Source organism: Acartia tonsa, chromosome 1 (genome assembly GCF_053477335.1).
Source record: "Acartia tonsa isolate MP-2025a chromosome 1, ASM5347733v1, whole genome shotgun sequence".
Classification (NCBI taxonomy): domain Eukaryota; kingdom Metazoa; phylum Arthropoda; class Copepoda; order Calanoida; family Acartiidae; genus Acartia; species Acartia tonsa.
The window spans coordinates 33196455-33215015 of record NC_137260.1 but is presented as its reverse complement, the minus strand read 5'-3'; the positions used below and the strand labels follow the sequence as shown (position 1 = coordinate 33215015).

The 18561-nt window shown below is 30.1% G+C and overlaps 1 protein-coding gene across 2 annotated transcripts in view; it reads right to left on the bottom strand.

Annotated features, from left to right (window-relative positions):
• Nucleotides 1-18561, bottom strand: part of LOC145317402 (uncharacterized) — a 184337-nt gene that overhangs the window by 14211 nt on the left and 151565 nt on the right. For both annotated transcript variants that reach the window (XM_080158469.1, XM_080158480.1), the window contains 7 exons: nt 17584-17686; nt 15749-15867; nt 15405-15513; nt 11586-11693; nt 10167-10206; nt 9164-9754; nt 8772-8822 (listed from right to left, as the gene is read on the bottom strand). In XM_080158469.1, the coding sequence (XP_080014595.1) occupies nt 8772-8822; nt 9164-9754; nt 10167-10206; nt 11586-11693; nt 15405-15513; nt 15749-15867; nt 17584-17686 (1121 nt within the window). The remainder of the gene's footprint in view (nt 1-8771; nt 8823-9163; nt 9755-10166; nt 10207-11585; nt 11694-15404; nt 15514-15748; nt 15868-17583; nt 17687-18561) is intronic.

Genomic DNA, 18561 nt, shown 5'->3' with positions numbered 1-18561 from the left:
AACTCATTTAACTTTTAAATTGCGAAGCAGCTCTATAACACACATTGTCTGTTTGTCGAAAGAGGAAAATGTGGTTTACCCAGAGTGAAAAAGATTTAGACTTATCAATAAGATTCTCTTGACAACTGCCCAATAACTTACTTTCTCCGTCAGTCTGATTGGCATATTTTAATTTTTTTCACGAGTTTTATTATTTATGGATCTTGTCATCCTCAATTTTCGTTAGATTATGACAAATGTGACTTATGCTTAAAATAGATACTTTTTAATGAGTTCTTTGCTTATTAATGCACTTATAGCAAGCTCGTGATGTAATACCTAAAAACCAAATAGAAAATCAATGTCCCCTGTTACATAAATTACAGATCAACGGATCAAATAACACTAGATGCATATTCGTATGCAAATCTTCACACAGCAGTCCTGAATCTTAAATAGCAGCCGAGAAATAAAACATATGTAGCTGATAGAATTTCAGAGCATCTTCATTACTAATTTTTGCCTCTAGTCGCAATGCGACATCTTTGTGATAGAATATTAATGTCTTATTCTAGTGAGAAAAAAGATTAATAAAAATATATAGTGAAAATTATTATCATTTTGCTTTTAGGTTGTCCCTATAAGCATAAACATAAATTTATGAGAAAATAACATTATTTAGCCATGGAGATCATAAATAAAAAGTTTATAAAAATGTACATCCTGTTTTAAACATTTTTAGCAAGCCCTATCCTATGTATGATGTTCATATTCGTCCTTGGGTTCTGATTTAATAACATTTACTTGGTGTCTTTTCCTGTTCAAATTTTTATGTATAAAAATAAGAAGAACAGTTACTATAGAAAAAAATCCAAACAATTTAGACAATCTAAAGAAAGATCTAAACAATGATGAAATGAATACACAGGTTGCTTAATATATCAAAAATGTTGACATATATATACCAGTTATGCCAGTTATTAAAAATAGGTTTATTATGATTATCAAACAATGAAATTCTATTTTTTTGCATTTGTAAATTATTTTCAGAATTAAATTCCCTTTTTTCATAAAATTAGGGAGCTCTAATGCTAAAATATGATTGACAGATAAAGTAGGGTGAATTATTTTATGTAAAAGGAGGAAATGGGGGAGAATTTATCAGGGAACATAAAGACAGGAGGGGGGATGTTCTGGGGGAGATATGATAAAGGGGAATTTTTAAGAAGGGATGAAATGTATCTTAGAGGAATTTAGCACGAGGGATGAAATAATTAGGACAAAATACAACAAGGATGACAACATCCATAAAAGCGAAGCGCTGAAACGGAAGGACAAACGAACATTAACACTTGTATATTGTCAGAGAATAATCAAAATATAAATGTATAAGAGTCGATGCAAAATTATAAGTAAATTTGTTGAAAAACTGCTTGATACAGAACAATGTTTATGGACATACTTACATTTTAGGACTTATTTATAGAGTTGCTTTGCTGATAATATTGTACTATATTGTCCAAGAAATCAGTATACAAAAAATCAGATCAATCGGATAATTAGATCATATAAAAATTTGTTGTTAAAAAAGTAAAAAAAATCAACATGTTTAAAATGGACGTACGGACATTTTGGTAATGATTATAGAGTTGCTACGCTTTATAAATCGTACCTAACTACTGCAGGAATCACCATGCGAAGTTTGAAATCGATAGGACAATTCTAATATGCCTAAATTAATATAAAAAAGCTATTCGTTACGGACGGACCGACCCTAATTATAGAAAAGCTTTGCTTTTAACAAGGACAATTATGTACATTACAAGCAAAAATTACAAAACTATAACATTTTGGATCATGGAAAGAAGCGGGTTTCGTGGTATCTTACAGATAAGTTATTTTAGGTTAGGTTAGGTAAATGTTAATGATTGTCCCGCAGGATTAGGAAATAGGCCCTGCAGTGTAAGAGCCCTGTAAATAAAAGAAAAACTACTGTGAAAATACGACTAAACCCGCTTCTTCGTTATCTTTCCATGATCCAACATTTTTTTACAGTGTGATAGAATGGAAGCCTTTTACAGCAAAAATACAAAAAATTTGCAGAGATTTCAATAATGAACAATAATTATGTTATTTAAGCAATATCTAAAAATCAGTTCATTTAACTTATGATCTCAAGTGAATACGGACAAAAGCATATCTTTAGAGTAGCTACGCTATACTACTAAACTTGATGAAATAACAAGGAAAGAATTTGCAAGGCGTACAGAGAAGTGTTGAGTGAAAAAAAATCTAATCAATCGAAGTTTTGATTTAAATAAAGTCTTTTATTCATAATTAATATATTTTTATTAGGATATCTTAAATTGTTCGTATAATCAGTGCTGTATGAGCAAGTTTTGGCTTGGTTGATGTTAATAGTCAATTTGACAATTATTACTCCAACCATATGTGTTACGGAATGAAAAACGTAAATTTGGGGGGCTAATTATTATATCGATATAATACTGCCAATCTATTTTTGACAGTATTAAAACATATGATTTGTTGGGAAGGTGAATTTACTGTCCACTTTCCTATCCCTATCTCCTGTCTATATGAAATGGGTAAGCATTCAATTAGATAGCCTGATGATAGCCTGATATCTAGTTGCCGAAAGTGTACGCAGTTTCCTGAGTGTTTCCTCATCCTAGCTCAATATTTACTACTAGCTAAAAAAGCTTCAAACTTCAAAAAAAAAATCAAAATTTAAAAAATTCAAATTTATAATGTATATTGTATAAATCGTTTACACATTCAAATTTTGATTTTTTTAAGGGAAGTTTGAAGATTTGTAGCTAGTAGTAAATATTGAGCGAGGATGAGGAAACACCCAGGAAACTGCGTACACTTTCGGCAACTAGATATCAGGCTATCAGCCTGATATCTAGTTGCCGAAAGTGTACGCAGTTTCCTGAGTGTTTCCTCATCCTAGCTCAATATTTACTACTAGCTAAAAAAGCTTCAAACTTCAAAAAAAAAAAATCAAAATTTAAAAAATTCAAATTTATAATGTATATTGTATAAATCGTTTACACATTCAAATTTTGATTTTTTAAAGGGAAGTTTGAAGATTTGTAGCTAGTAGTAAATATTGAGCGAGGATGAGGAAACACCCAGGAAACTGCGTACACATTCGGCAACTAGATATCAGGCTATCTTCAATTAAATTTGACTTTATATGTGCCTTGCCTTTTTAAATATCAGGGATAAAGAAGCTCGAGGCTTTGTTTTTCAACCTAGCAATTCTGAACTTATGAATATTGGTCTGTCTATCAGTTATACTTCAAGTTCTTCTATCCGTAAATCCGACCAAGTAACTTATAAAATTAACTTTGGCTTAATGACAAACTAATGAAGTTAAAAAAACTCATATTATCAATATAACAAAATTGTCTAATTTAGTGATGTGTTGACAATACCCCTAAAAAAGATTACCATCCATTTTTCCGTGAGTGTTGCGAGCTTCAATATTGCAGAAGAAGGGTTTAAAATTAGGTTAATTTGACACGTTTAACATTTATACGATTCATATTTTTAAAAGGGGGAAAGATAAATTAGACGGGGAATACTAAAAATTATGTATCATTACATGTCTGAAATATGCATATCAAAGCAAATCATTGGGTTAGATAATACTTTATAAAAGCAAAGCTTTTCTCACTTTAGGCTTTTACGTCCGTCACAATCAGATCTATTCTTTAATTTGTGCATGTTAGTGTGTCCTTTCGATTTCAAAATTAAGATGATTGTAACTGTAACAGTTATGTACGTGTACAGTTATGTACGAAACATACCATCTCTAAGAAACCAGAAAGTCAGCACGCCAATTTAAAGTTGCTGATTTTAACCTTTTTGACAAAGATGTTCTATGTGATATAGCTATCCTATTTTTTATATTTTTGGAATAGTGATTCCCAGGACAACAGGGTAAAATGTTTTAAACGAATCATCTCTATAAATTAGTCCTAAAAATTGAACTATGTCCTTAAATAGTATCCTGTATACAAGAAGTTTTGCAAAAAAAAAAATACTTATTTTAGAGATTTTAACTGTAACGCACATCTTTTTGCTTGTAAATGGGGAATAACATGTCACGACTTAGTAAAATTTTGTGTCTAATTTGCGCTAATTATCTTCTTATTATTAAATATGTTCATCTAATTCAACTAAAATTATATTTTAGTCTTAGTTTCAGATACAAAGCATTGTTTCTTTCAAGAACAATATCAAAATTCAACAGGAAGACATTATCTAAGAAAGAATTTACTATTTAGTAAAAAATAAAATGATATTTTTAGAAATAATTTACAGAATTTAATATTGAATTATCAATACTTATGCTTTTTTTATAAAAAAAAATCAAAGCTATTTAGTATTTACAAACAAGGAAGAAAAAAATGCTTTAAGGAAAAAATTATACAAAACACAAAGATAATGAAAAGTTTTAAATTACTTTTAAAATTTTTTTCTACATTGTCATGAAAGAATAATAAAATTATAAAAAGAAAAAACACACGCCGAGCTGTTGCTTTACAATGTTTTATAAAAAGATTTCTATTCAATATAAAAAAGTGTATATAGATGTTATCTAAATAAATTAGCACGAAAAACTACTTTTTCAATAGAAGACTTATCTTGGTCTAAAAAATAAATTATTTTTTTTCTTTCTAAATTGCATTTGATTTTATCTTAAAACAAGTATACAAAACTTTCATTGTAATGATGAAAAAGGATAGTTTTATATAATCATGGAAAACTGAAAAATATTTATATTTGGTTTTTCTCCAAATTACTGAAAAATTTGTACTCTTAGAATTGAAGTAAGATTATGTTTCTAGGTGAATTTTTTTACGTAAATACCAGGCAAATTTGCTTAAATAACAACATGTCAAAAATAAGTCAGCTTTGAATACATTTATTACATTCATTAATTGTCGACAAAATGCTTCTAAATTTAATACCTATTTCGTTTTATATCTTTTAATAAAAAGTAAATTCAATTTTAAAATAAAAAAAATATTGTATAAGATTACTTAATATATTAGATTTTTAGCTTATTTTGGTAAACTTAATTAAAACTTGGAAGAATCAGCGCATCTTTCTGGAAGCGTGTTGCTTATGTGAAAATCAGGAATATAGGGAAAATAATGTAAGCCTTTAAAAGCAAAAAAATAACCTTATTTTTGAGCAATAATAAGTCAAATGAAAAAGAAAAAATGTGTGAACTGCGCTATAAGAACTAAAATTTTAAACAATATTGCTTGATTTTAAAGTTATTTTAATTTTATAAAATTGAGGTGCTTTCTCTGAAATCTAATTTTTGACATCATAATATTAGCCCCTGTTTCCCATAACATCATCTAAAATATTTGCTTGTGGTTCATATTCGAGGGGGTTGTATTATTGTTATTGAACGATGGTAAGTGGATTAGTTCTAGGAGATGTTCTATAATTTATAAACTTTTACACTTCCCCACACCGCACTCAATACCAATCATTATTTCCTATACCCTATATCCGTGTTAAAAAAGGAAGTATTTGTTGAAACCAAATTTAGACATACCAATTAAAATTTGACACCAAGGGATTAGCTATTCAGGGCTCAACTAAAAGTGCTACAAAATTTTGAAAATGAAAAATAATGATAAAATGAAACTGGACCAAAATACAAATATATTTTTTTTACTTATTTTAAGCTAGGTTAAGTGAAGATAGGAATAACTCAGGGTCCATGGATTCTAGTTGTAAACTTGTCGTTTTCGGTTCCAAAAATAATTTTCTTTTAACTTTTCCGACAGTCAATAATTCTCACAAATTTTAAAAGGGAGTTTTTATGCATGTTTGTAAAATATTTTGTCAATAGTGTAAACAACTGTGTGAGTAAAAGGACTATTTATTCTTGATTTTTAATTTCGAATCTTTGCTCTTTTTATAGGCAGATTAGTAATATTTTTGTAAGTCCCCTACAGGAGGCATCTGCTAACCTTGGCATGGCAAAAGCTTGTTGAGACTAAATTAAAATAGGCAGTTTTTGAGGTCTAAAGATGTCTGACATGGTTAAAGTAATAACGGTTAGGAAATAAGACCATTATAGCAAGATTTGGAAGAAACAGTTCTCCTACACAAACCTATTTCATGATCAACCCACACGCCCCCCCCCCCCCCTCCCACCTCTATATAAAGGGTGAGCAAAAAAAATGCGTAGATTTTTAAAACTTAAATTGCGCGACTTGTGTTAATAGTAGAAAAATGTTACGCATACCATTAGAACCGATAAGAAGTCTATTTTTTGGAAATGTAAGAACGATTCCTCTGCTACGTATAGTTAGGGAGCTACATGTTAAAATGTCCCAACTGACCTAAAACTTGACTTGCGAGTAAATTTTGGGACATTTTACCACCTAGCTCCTTGATTATTTGTAGCACCGGAACCGTTCTTATATTTCCAAAAAATACAGTTCATAGCGGTTCTAACGGTATGCGTAACATTTTTCTACCATTAACACAAGCCGCGCAATTTGAATTTTAAAAATGCACGCACGTCTTTTTGAAAGAATTATTGTCTAATATTTACTTATATACTCGCAAGTCAAGTTTTATGTCAGTTGGGACATTTTAACACATAGCTCCCTAACTATACGTAGCAGAGGAATCGTGCTTATATTTCCAAAAAATAGACTTCTTATCGGTTCTAATGGTATGCGTAAAATTTTTCTACTATGAACACAAGCCGCGCAATTTGAATTTTAAAAATCTACGCATTTTTTTTTGCTCACCCTTTAATTTGGAAACCACTTAATTATAGCACATGTGAGGGGCTCTAACCGGTGAACTATTCCTACTAGAAAATTTAACCTTAAATACGACCTATCCTAAACCTAATTAATCTCCGGATTTTTATCACAAATATAGATCGTGGTCCAGATGCAATATGGAAACTGCCATAATCTCATTTTAAGCATAAGATAAGGTTTATAACAAGAAACCCTTAACAATAAACCTCCTTATTTTCAAATATTTTAGTAAAATATCCATGCAGTCTATACTATGTTGTTTAGAGTTATTTTGTGGTTGTAAGTAGTGCAACAATTCTATAATTTACTTAGTATGTACGTCTGTTTGAATTATATGTATAATTCTAATTAACAATTTCACATATTTTTTTATTTCTTTATTAACTGATGAGCTATCGCTCCGTCATACATACCGTTGGTCAAAAAATATTAATTCCTTCAAAAATAAGTGGTTATAAATATTTCATTTTTTGCCTGCCCTGTTTTACTCATATATTTGTATGATGTATAATCTAGAATGTAAGTGTCAATTCCTTATTTGATATCCTATAATGACTTCATTTTAAAAGCAATGTATTGCTTATTAGATAGGATACATACGTTACTTAAAAATACACTCTTTTCATTCACATTTTATATTTTTATCAAGTCCATTTCACTTTGCTTTGTCAAAGAACACTGGGATAATGTTATTGTATTTTATTTAATTTCATAATAACTAAATAACATAATAACAAAACTTACTTCTGGAAACCTTTATCTACTATATTACACAGTAGTGATTAGATATAATGTTGAATTAATTAACAACGTGTAAAGATTGAAATGATAGGATGATTTTAACATTACTAAACTTTATATTATAAAAATGAAAGAAAAAGACTGAACCTTTACGCGTAGGAATGAATATAGGTAGGGAGGGGAAGCGGAAATAAATGGTGGAAAAAATGGTGCACCAATTTGTAGATGATTATTTAGTTCCTATATATGGACCAATCATACATACACTGGCGTTAGGAAGGGGGGTAGTATGGCGACACACCTTGAGAAAAAATAAAGTGGTAAAATAAAAAAATAAGTAAAAATGATTAAACATCTATAGGAAAAATATCTCGTTGATAGTTTATTGATATTATTTACCGATTTTCACAATTTTAATTTATGCTAATGTTATTAACTGTAAGCTTTTAAAAGAATTAATAGTTCTTTTTTTGCTCTTCATTCAAAAACTAACGCACAGAAAACCACATACATAAACACACACACATGCCGAAATTGTAGAATTCTAAAAATGATTTCATGTCATGCTATGTAAAGTTCATTTGCAAAACATTTAACATTGTACTCCCTCCATTGCCCAATTTATCACCCCTCTACCATTTGTTTCCCAAACCAACGTTGGTGTTTAAATATGCAAAATAGTTCTAAGTTTATTATCTCCCCCCACTCTCTTTACATTTCTAAACAGGAAAAGCCTTTCGGATTTATTATACTTTACTTTACCAATCTCACTCTCATTCTATCTATTAATCTTTCCATCTTTTGTCATAAAATTCCTAGCCATGAAAGTTTTTATCCTTGTTTTTTTCTGTAGCTTCCAAAAAAGTCTCTCGTTTATGAATTTGAAGTGAAAAAGTACTCGAAACAGGTGCACACACACACACACACACATTTTTTATATTCATATACGTTATTTCCTATTTCTAGTGCATTTTTTGAGTTATTGAGATTAAACGAGGAAATAAAAAGAGTAAGAGAGAATGGGTTTGGATGGATAGTTACAAAAGTGAATCAAAGGGTAAATAAAAATACACTTTGAAGCATAAAAAGATAAAAGATTCTTTAAAGTAAAGAAACGGTTCAAAAAATATATAATTAGCATGATCTGAGTGTGCTAGGTTATTAAAGTAAATTACTGACATACTAACCGACCCATAAATTGAAATGGTTGCTCACCTTGGCTGGCAAAGAAACCAATTTGACTTCTTCCAACATATAATGTCCTGAGTACATTCCTTTTTCAGTATTTCATTTTCTTTTTATTAGATATTCAACATTATAAACTAATTTGGAATAAAAAGATATGTGTATTAGTAATGAGTAGGGGTCTGTTGAATGACATGTGATTGTGTTGAGAAAAAGAAGCTGTATATAGTGGCTATACAAAATTTTGGCCACAAAAATTCGGGATACTTTATCCAACAGTTTTTAAATTGATTACTTTTAAAGGGCTTCTGAGAAAAAAAGTAATAGCCAACTCCGAAACTCTTCGTAAGAAAGATTAGATTGCAAGATCAGGCATTCGTTGGATTAAATTGATCTGAATAAAAAAAAAGAAATATTCCTGAAGAAGAAGGATTAGGTACTGCAACAGATTTCGGCCGCGGCCTTGACACAATATTTACCCGCGGTTCAGCGGTTTTCATGGCAACTGAGCCGCCGGCACCGCCATTTTCATGTCTATACCCGCCGTTACAATTAACACTGCCGCCGTTAGAAATACCGTTACTTGTCAATGACGTGGGTTGTGTGCCGTTGACACTAATAACACTTGTCTGATCAGCAGAGATCAATATTTCAGTTTTATTGTTCCGCCCGTTGGCTTGTTGTTGTTCTTGCTGCGTCTGACTTTTTAATGCAGACTTTAAGCCGACGTTACCACCGGCTGTTAATCCATTTCCACCAACTGTTGTAACATTAGTAGAAAATGTAACACTTTGATTTTGGTTCATGTCACCGCCATTTTGGCTATTGACAACAACGCCGTTTCCATGGGTGGCAGCGCCGCTGGCAGAGGAACAATGGCAGCAACAGTGAAGGCAGTGCGACACTTGGTGGCCTCCCATGTGGGGCCCCACGCTTGGGAAGGGTTTTGGCGCGAAAATGAGGGTCGCGAAGCGTATCAGAAATTCGGTTATGACGGCCTGCAGTCCAACATCCTAAAAATCAAATAAGTTACAAATATGAAAAATATTCCCTTTTTATTTAAAATTCATCTTTTTCATTAAAAACAATCATACAATCTTAAATAGTTTAATTTCAATGTGATACATATGATTTGAATTAAAATATATTGAAAAGATTAGAAAAAATGTCTATTTGATAACATAACAAGTTAAATAACAACTATAATTGCATCATTTGATTTAACATATTCTAGTTTATAGAATGAATGAATCAAGAACGAGAAAGAAAACAAAGGAGCGAAAGACTTAGTTAGATAATAGTTTTTTTAGAGGCTTCTGAAAAATAACTAAAAGGAAAAAAACAGAAATATGCTAGATAGATGTAATAGACAGAATAAAACAGAAGTTAAAAATCCTAAGAATGTACTTAAAAATAATATTTTACCTGTAAAGCATCATGTGTATCTAACTCTGATACATCACACCTATAATATAGTGAATATTAAAACTATCGTTGGATTGGGCCTTCGGCCCCATTGTGCCGACAAATTTAAGAGGGGTGTTAAAAAAATATTTGCTTGCTAGCTCGTCAATTACTGACAATAATATACACCCCTCTTGTTTTGTTTTCTGTAATACACCCATATAAGGCTCACAACCCCCCCTGGGCCCTCCCCCCCAACCCCTCGATTTGAAATTAAGGGGTGTGACAAAAATCGTAAGAAGAATATCGAAATTCTCTGCATGCCACTGATTAAAAAAGTTTTCTTTAGTGTTACTGTGCTTGGGCAAATTAAAAGATTTATACTTTTATACTGTACAAATGACGAAATTAATTCTTGTTGTTCATGCAAATTGCATTTTTAAACAATATATCTTCATTAACATTAAGAATTTGATAGGTAAAAGCAGTCAGAGATCAAAAAGCCTTTGTTTGGAAAGCGTAGCTACCCTATACGGCTGTTTGTACGTCCTGGCAAAAATTTGAAAATATTTTACGCATAAATATAGAATGTAGTAGGCAACATATAAATAGAAAGACTCTGTTGCACCAGCGCTAAGTTATATTACGTTCCCTCTCACTTGCCACAATAGTAAACAAACATGGATTTCTCTCTTTAATTACATTAAAGTCAACTTTACTTAGGAATTAAAGACAATTTTGTTGTTGTTAAATCTGAAATCACACAAAGCAGGTGCATAAGCATTCAGAACATGCTGTTTCTACGGCCCTTTTATTATTTAAAATAACAGTAAAGTTACAGGATTTTAAATCCCTTCTATAAACTGTAATATTATGATATCTTAGACTTTAAATCTCCAAAAAGTATTTAGAATAGATTTATTATGTCAATGATAACGCTACTTAAAATTCAATTAAAGATGCTTTTGCAATATTTAATGCACTTTTCTATTAGTGTGGTATAATATAGTTTTAGTAGTGAAGCCACTTTATGATATTAGTTTACAAGTCCATCCATCTTAATTTGATTCAAATTCTTCAGAAACTAATGTTCTGACCAAGTATATGATCGTTCATTACTCTAATCTGGACAATGTGGTCAAATGAATATGACCTGACAATGACCGTGATTTTACTGTTTATACTGATCATATGAAACTTATGATGATAGAAGACAAGACACTTATAATGCTTTTACTAGTCATACGGTCATATGCCAAGACATACTACTTACCTCATTATATTAGGACACTACCATCTTACTGGGTATGATGGTCTTATTACCAGATTTTAGTCATAATGGTCAGGTCATAGCCCTTACCACAGATTATTAGATGACCAGACCATGGCCAGGTTTTAAAAGGTAATAATACTTATCAAATGAACGGTCAAAGATCTCACCTCAGGATATTAGGAGACCAGACAATGGCCAGGTTCTTGCTGGTCATACCGGTCATATCAGCCTTCATGGACATGGCATACAGATGGCGCATCAAACAGTCAAGCGTCCTGGAATAAAATAATTGGAATATCAATTTCAGTATCAATGCTTTTTTTTAAACTTAAAACTGAATTACAAAATAAGAAATCAAAAATCAGAATTAAAAATATGCACAATTACTTTTTTAGTAAAATAGTTAAGAGATAAGTTTAGCTATTCTAGTTATATCATTATATATCTAAAATATATTTCTATCTATCTTCACACATTTTTATTTTATTTTATATTTTGTTGACAAATAAATCAGTGACAAATATAAAATTGTAAAATTGTAAAAAAAATAACTTTTATGCAATTCCTTCTGCAATATTTACTTTAAAAATATGAATATTAGAATGAGGAAGTGGTACAAATATACATGTGTCCAAGTTTAAAGATAATTCATGCCTTTAAATTAAAAACCAACATGAAAAAAGAAACAAGGATCCATATTTCCATTTTACTTCATAAAAAAATTTTTAAAACTAAACTGGTTGAAAATCAAAAGCAAAAAATAAAACATATAAATCAGATTTATCGTTAAAAATTACTATTAAAATTTTTCACTTAACACAATAGGTATTCAAGAAAATTTGAACCTTCATTTGTGCAGTGTGGAAATATTATGTGTATAGAACATGTTATGCATGAAAAAAATTAGAATTTTGGACTGAGCTGCTACCAATCTGCACTTAAAGATAGATCAAATTCAAACAAAATTCTGCATTGCAATCATAGTTACATTTAAAGGGTGAGCTTTAAAAATTGAATGCTGGTAAAAATTAACATTGGCATTTCTAAATATGTTTTCTAAAATTAAAAGTTCTTTTTAAAGTAAAAGTCATTAAGAATAGTCTCTACATTTATTAATTTTTTATCTTTGCAGCAACACAGGAGCAATCCCATGTAAATCAAGGCTTAAACAGCTAAGAAAAATCAATATCTATTCCAATTCTAAATTCAAAAACATAATTATGTAAAACTTTTTTGTTTACCACCTTATAAACTGCTATAAATACACACATATCTAATACAAATGTGATGCATGTAAAGTAAAAAAATAGTTTGAAAAAAGTTTGAATCTGATAACATACACAGAACTACTACATCAGTTTTATTTAGGTTTTAGGGATGGATAAATGCTAAGATTGAACAGCCTAATATGAAGTATTAAGGTTTTTTTTCTATCCACATAGATGCTAAGATGGCGCAGTCGCTAGTTTAAGATATAAGAAAAGATCTATTCAATTTTGAATTTACTGATTTTGTTTCTTCAAATTGCAAGGCTTTGCTGAAAAGTGGAACCTATTCGATGTGCTGGTTTCGAGATCTAATGGGACAAGCATTCTTTTAGTTTAAGGCAAAGAATGGCAAATAAATTATTATTTCTAGTAGGATCTTAAGCACTAAGTATATATTCTACCCAAATTCTTATCCCTTGACCTCTGTCTCCTTGTAACCCTTTCCTGCACCCCTGCAACATACTGTAGCAACCCCCATTCTTCCAACCCCTCCCTGCAACACTTTAAGGTTTGATTCCGGCAATGTTTTGGCACAAAATTAGATCTCAATTTTGGACAGCGGATAATTAGGCAATGCATCTGAAAAAGAGGTAAGAGAAGCATATGTGAAATATATTCTGTGTCATTTATTTAGGGAAAGTTAAATTGGCTTGTAGCTGAAATGATATAAGAAAATATGAAGCGTATCTATATCAACATACATAAGTAAATATATCTAAAATAATGGTGTACCTAATTTGGTAGATAGGTATATCTAACTTTTGAGCTTATGAGCTAAACAGTTGTATCATTAATTGCGTTTTTAAAACTGGAAGCACCAAACCAACAATAAATTAAAGGATTCCTTGAAAGGCAAAACTCAATCGGACCAGCTATATCAGAAAACAATTAATATTGATAGCATTTTAAGTAAAGATAAAATTTGTTTTATATTTGTTTTGACACAATAGTCATCATTAAATATTGCCATATGAATCTTATAACATCTAAGTTTGACGCAACTCCTATTGAAAATGACATTATGACAGTAGTTTTGTTGAAGTAATATCGATATATATATGCTACTTAATTCATTAATAAAAAGGTATATTCTAGCTGATATTAGTATGGCTTTTTTGCAGAGTTACCTCTCCTCTTCACCCAAAAAAGAAATAAGATTGGCCTATTTGATATTTTTTTACATTTGTGTTTAAATAGATCTCTCAAACCTTTTCTCAATTCAAAAATATAACAAAATGAAGGACTTCAAATCTTGATATCATATCTGGAGTCTTTTGAAATCTTTGTTTCACAGAAGAATTTGAATCTAAGCAGAATAGTTTCTTTACAATTATTCCTCAAAAAAAAAGCTTCTGAAACCTTCTTTCTAGTGTTTCCAATTTTTTTTATTTTGCCACACAAATTGCACTCTCAATAAAATATTTTTTTTTGCTATGATAAAAATCTTTCTTTTTCATCAGTTTTTTGGTGTATTTTTGGTGTTGCTTCTATGTATATTTGCTAGAGCAAAGATGCTCTTTAATTAAAGAATTACGTTTGTAAGTCCATCTGAGTACATTGCAAACACAAATTTTGCACTAGTTTATGATGTTAAAAAATTCAAAGTCAGCTTTGCTTTAATGGATGTTGCTACTCTTGTTTAAACATTTAGGAGCTAAAAATTGTTTCATGTTAGCTTAATAATATAGGAAAATAATACATGTAACGGGAAAGGAAAAATGAACAAAAAATATCTTTGAAAATGATTAGAATAGAACTGTAGAAAAGCTTTGAAAATGAACTATTTCACATTGGTAGCCTAATATCGAAAAATGTCGGCGTAAAGATCAGTTTCATTAGATCTGTAGCAACATGTCAGTCATGGCTTCTTTTGCTTGATAGTCGACATAATTGTTGTTAAATGTCAGTGATAACTAGGCTTCCATGAAAAAGTTAACTTACAATAAGGATTATTGTAATTCTACAAGCTACCTACTAACTTTCTACACAAATTAATGTATGAATCAAATGCAGAGAAGAGCTATGAATATTTGTCATCAAATCATCATGACAAATGACAGTATATTTTTTTCAAGGAAAATATTCTTAAAACTTAAAACTAAGAAAAAAAGGACTGAAATTTAAAAAAAAATCTTTGTTCATTTAATGACATAGTTTGTTTAAAATAAATATTTTTTCCTTGCAATGAACAGTTTATCAACCTTCCCTTAAATCCTAGGTGTTGAATTTTCTTTAAGAAACTTAATTATTAATGACCAGAGGAAGAAGGGTTTACATTGATTTGATCAATATTTCTGGAATCCTTGTTTTGCAATATTAAGCGAAAAATCCTCAAATTAAGCAAAAATAGTTTTCATCATAAAATGTGATGCATAGATGTGTACTATTATTATTTTGCACAATTTTATTAATAAAATAAAAATTAGATTTCATGGAATTTTAAAAATCAAAACAGTATGTTGGATTGTGTTTTTTTTTGCATAAAATATATATTTTTGTAACATTAAATGAAAATAAGATATTGCAATTTGTTAAAGTTAAGTCCGGCACGCAGCTTTTGTATAGTAATAAACATTAGATTGAGCCAAGGCATTCCACCTATTATTTCTATTACTGGCACACTCAAACACATTATTAACATTTTTAACGTCTCTGGTATGACGCGGTTAAATGAACCTCCTACACGTCAAGCAAATACACTACTATTAAATTGTTTACCTGTAATGTGCAGATGGAAGTCTCTGCAGAATTTCTTTAAATTTTTCACATCTTTTCTGCTCCGTCTGCTTAGAGGCTATCACAAGGTGAGGGTACAGGTCGTACGTTACTAAAAATTAATAATTCTAAATATAGGATGATCAAAATCATAAAAACAGTAAAATTGAATTTACAAATATATAAACAGCATAAATACAGTGTATCATTAGTGGCTATAAAAAGTTGGGGTACAGAGCGAGGTTTTCCAAAATTTTAGTAAATTGTGCAAAAAAAATTAAAATTGTATTATTATGTTACATTTTTATATGATATTTATAAAAAATTAAGCAAGACATTTTACTTACCTAATGGAGTTGGAAGATCTCTGAAGTAAAGTTTAAGAACTGAAGAAACACTGTGTATGTCGTGTTGTACTACAGGGTCACCAGCCAAATTGGGAAACCTCTGGTCATCGAACATGTTTCTAAAAAATAAAATTGTAAAATTTTGTTAAAATATTAAATAGATTCCAGTCTATGTTTTAAAGGTCATTGTATAACACCCTGCATAGTTAAGGAGTAACAAACATACTTAAAAATCGAGAAGGCAATTTAAATATATATCCCTTACATGTAGTACACGAGTATTGGAAGAAATTCTACATTGTCACTTACCCTTTTTGAAATACTGTGTTATAATTTAACACCCTGTATTTCAAATTAGATTTTAGAATAGTTGATCAACTCATCATCTCATCTATTACTATGTATTTGTATAATTTTAAAAATTCCATAGGTATAAGTCTGTTTTTTTTCTTTGTTAACAATTCTAAAAATAAAGTTATAAATATATTTGAAAATTCCCCTTTTTCTTGTAATATACTACAAAAATACTTAGCTTCTCAATTACAGTTTTATGAATTAATTTTTATGATATTGTTTCTATAACCTTGCCTTAATAGTTTGCCATTGATGCACATTATAGAATAGATCTATAAACATAGAACAACTAAAGTAGATTATAAACAGACTATATTTCTATATTCATAATTTACAAAGCTATAACAAATTAAAATAAACAATGCTTTTATAACTATCCTACTGTTGTTATATAAAAGTATCAGGGTGTCTATAAGTTTGTCTTTCTGTCTGTTTGATATGGTTCTCCTTTGCAATGTAGCTTCTCATAGGTCCTGGAAAGGTTTATATCTATTTTGGAGAAGGGTACCACCACCCTCCGAATATTTTTTTTTACTTTTTCTCTTTAAAACTAAAGGTGAATATTGGGGTGTCTACTTTGCCCCCCACCCCACTTTATATCTTTGTCTTTATATCGTATCTATGTATGAAACCTCTCATTTGCCGTTAAGTAATAATTTATTATTCTATCAAAACTTTCCCTATACCGATAAGTAAAGAACCTGACTTTTATTCTATGCAATTATCCTTTGTGTAAGCCCTCGCATATGTTTATAAAACAAACAATGCCAATTTACCAAAACAATACTCAAGGGGGAAACTTTTTTCTGCTAATTTTGGATTTATCATTTTATTGTTGTTTGGTTTAGTTTTTAAGTAGCAAAGCTACTCTATTGGGATTCTTTATGTACGTTCGCCTAGGAATAAAATAATTGCTCTCTTGATATTAAACTATACATTTTTAGACTTGAATTAATATTTATCAATATCCACTATGTATCAATAAAATGATCATACTTTTAAATGTTATATATTAATGTAATTACTGCACTCTCTGTGGATAAAATGTCCCTTGTTTTAAACTATAAATAAAGCTAACTATTAACTTATAGCCTTCATAGATAGATAAATTAATGGAAGCAAGATAAATAATTAGATTGCTGATTTTGTGAAACGGAAAATACTCCGCGCATCATTGGAAAGTTTTAAGGTTTAGAAAATATCTTTTTCACTGTTTATATACAGGGAGGGAGGGCACAATGGGCTATTTATTAAACTAGTCCCCAAAGTTTTATCATAACGTTTTCCTATCCGTTGGCTCAACAACTTTGGGGACTTTAATTGAATATGATTGGTTGGTTTATTAAGTTTAGTGCTTGAACGTTTCAACAACTTATTTAATCTACAGAAGGGGTAATATTTTGTATAATTATTAGGGATGTACATAAAATTATCGGTCATTGTCTTATCCCTTTATATCCCTGATTTATATATTTACTTACTTTATTCTTTGTATATTAGAAGAAATACCAGGTGCCCTGTAGATTCCGTCCACTATGCCTCTCTCCTCCAAAAACTGAGAACAAATCCGCAACACTTGGGGCACTGAAATAGGTAGGTTAGGTTAAGTAGAGTTCTACACCTGTATATAGATAAAATAAGATATAAACGAAAATTAATAATGAGCAAGGTGAAAGACAGACCAGTGGCGTGTACAGTTATTAACAAGCGGATGTGAAGCCAATATGGGATGGAATAGAAGGCCTTCCCAAATTTAATTTTAAGGGGCGTTGTTAACACCATTCTACCCCAGTCCACTGCTAAAACGTTCACCGGATATACAGACAAATTGTACAGAAGCTGCTATATAAAAGGTAGAAAGGTTCTTAGCATTACATTGAACATATTGAATATTTAACAAGGGGCTAATCAGAAATTGACCTATTGGCCTGTCTGTCCATCTGTCTGTCTAACCTTTTCAAATTTGTCAATACAAATGTAATCATTCTTAATCGATGATGACCAATGGTTCCTGTTAATATTTTGTACATTTTGTAATACTTGGCTTATAATGTTGATATTATGAAAATTTTGGTAACATGTACAACCAATGACTTGATCAAAAATCAAGTTTTGATATAGCAAAAAATCATGATAACTGACTATAACATATTATTACACCAATTGTGATGTATTAAAATTTAGTATAAATAGTTTTGCTATAATTTGATATCAATGCTATTATGGTGCTATAATATTTAGCTTTTTGCATTATTCAATCTTTGTTATTTTGAGTTTGGCGGCAGTGATGACTCAGCATATTGAATACAAATATTGATTCTAATTCATGATTACATTTCAATTGCAAAAAGTCTGTTAGCTATTCAAATGGAGAAGCTTTTGTTGTACAATTTCAAGCACTAAAGTATTAGGATGTAAGTATAATTGTTCTTTAAGATGTTAGTCGAGAATCCTACAAT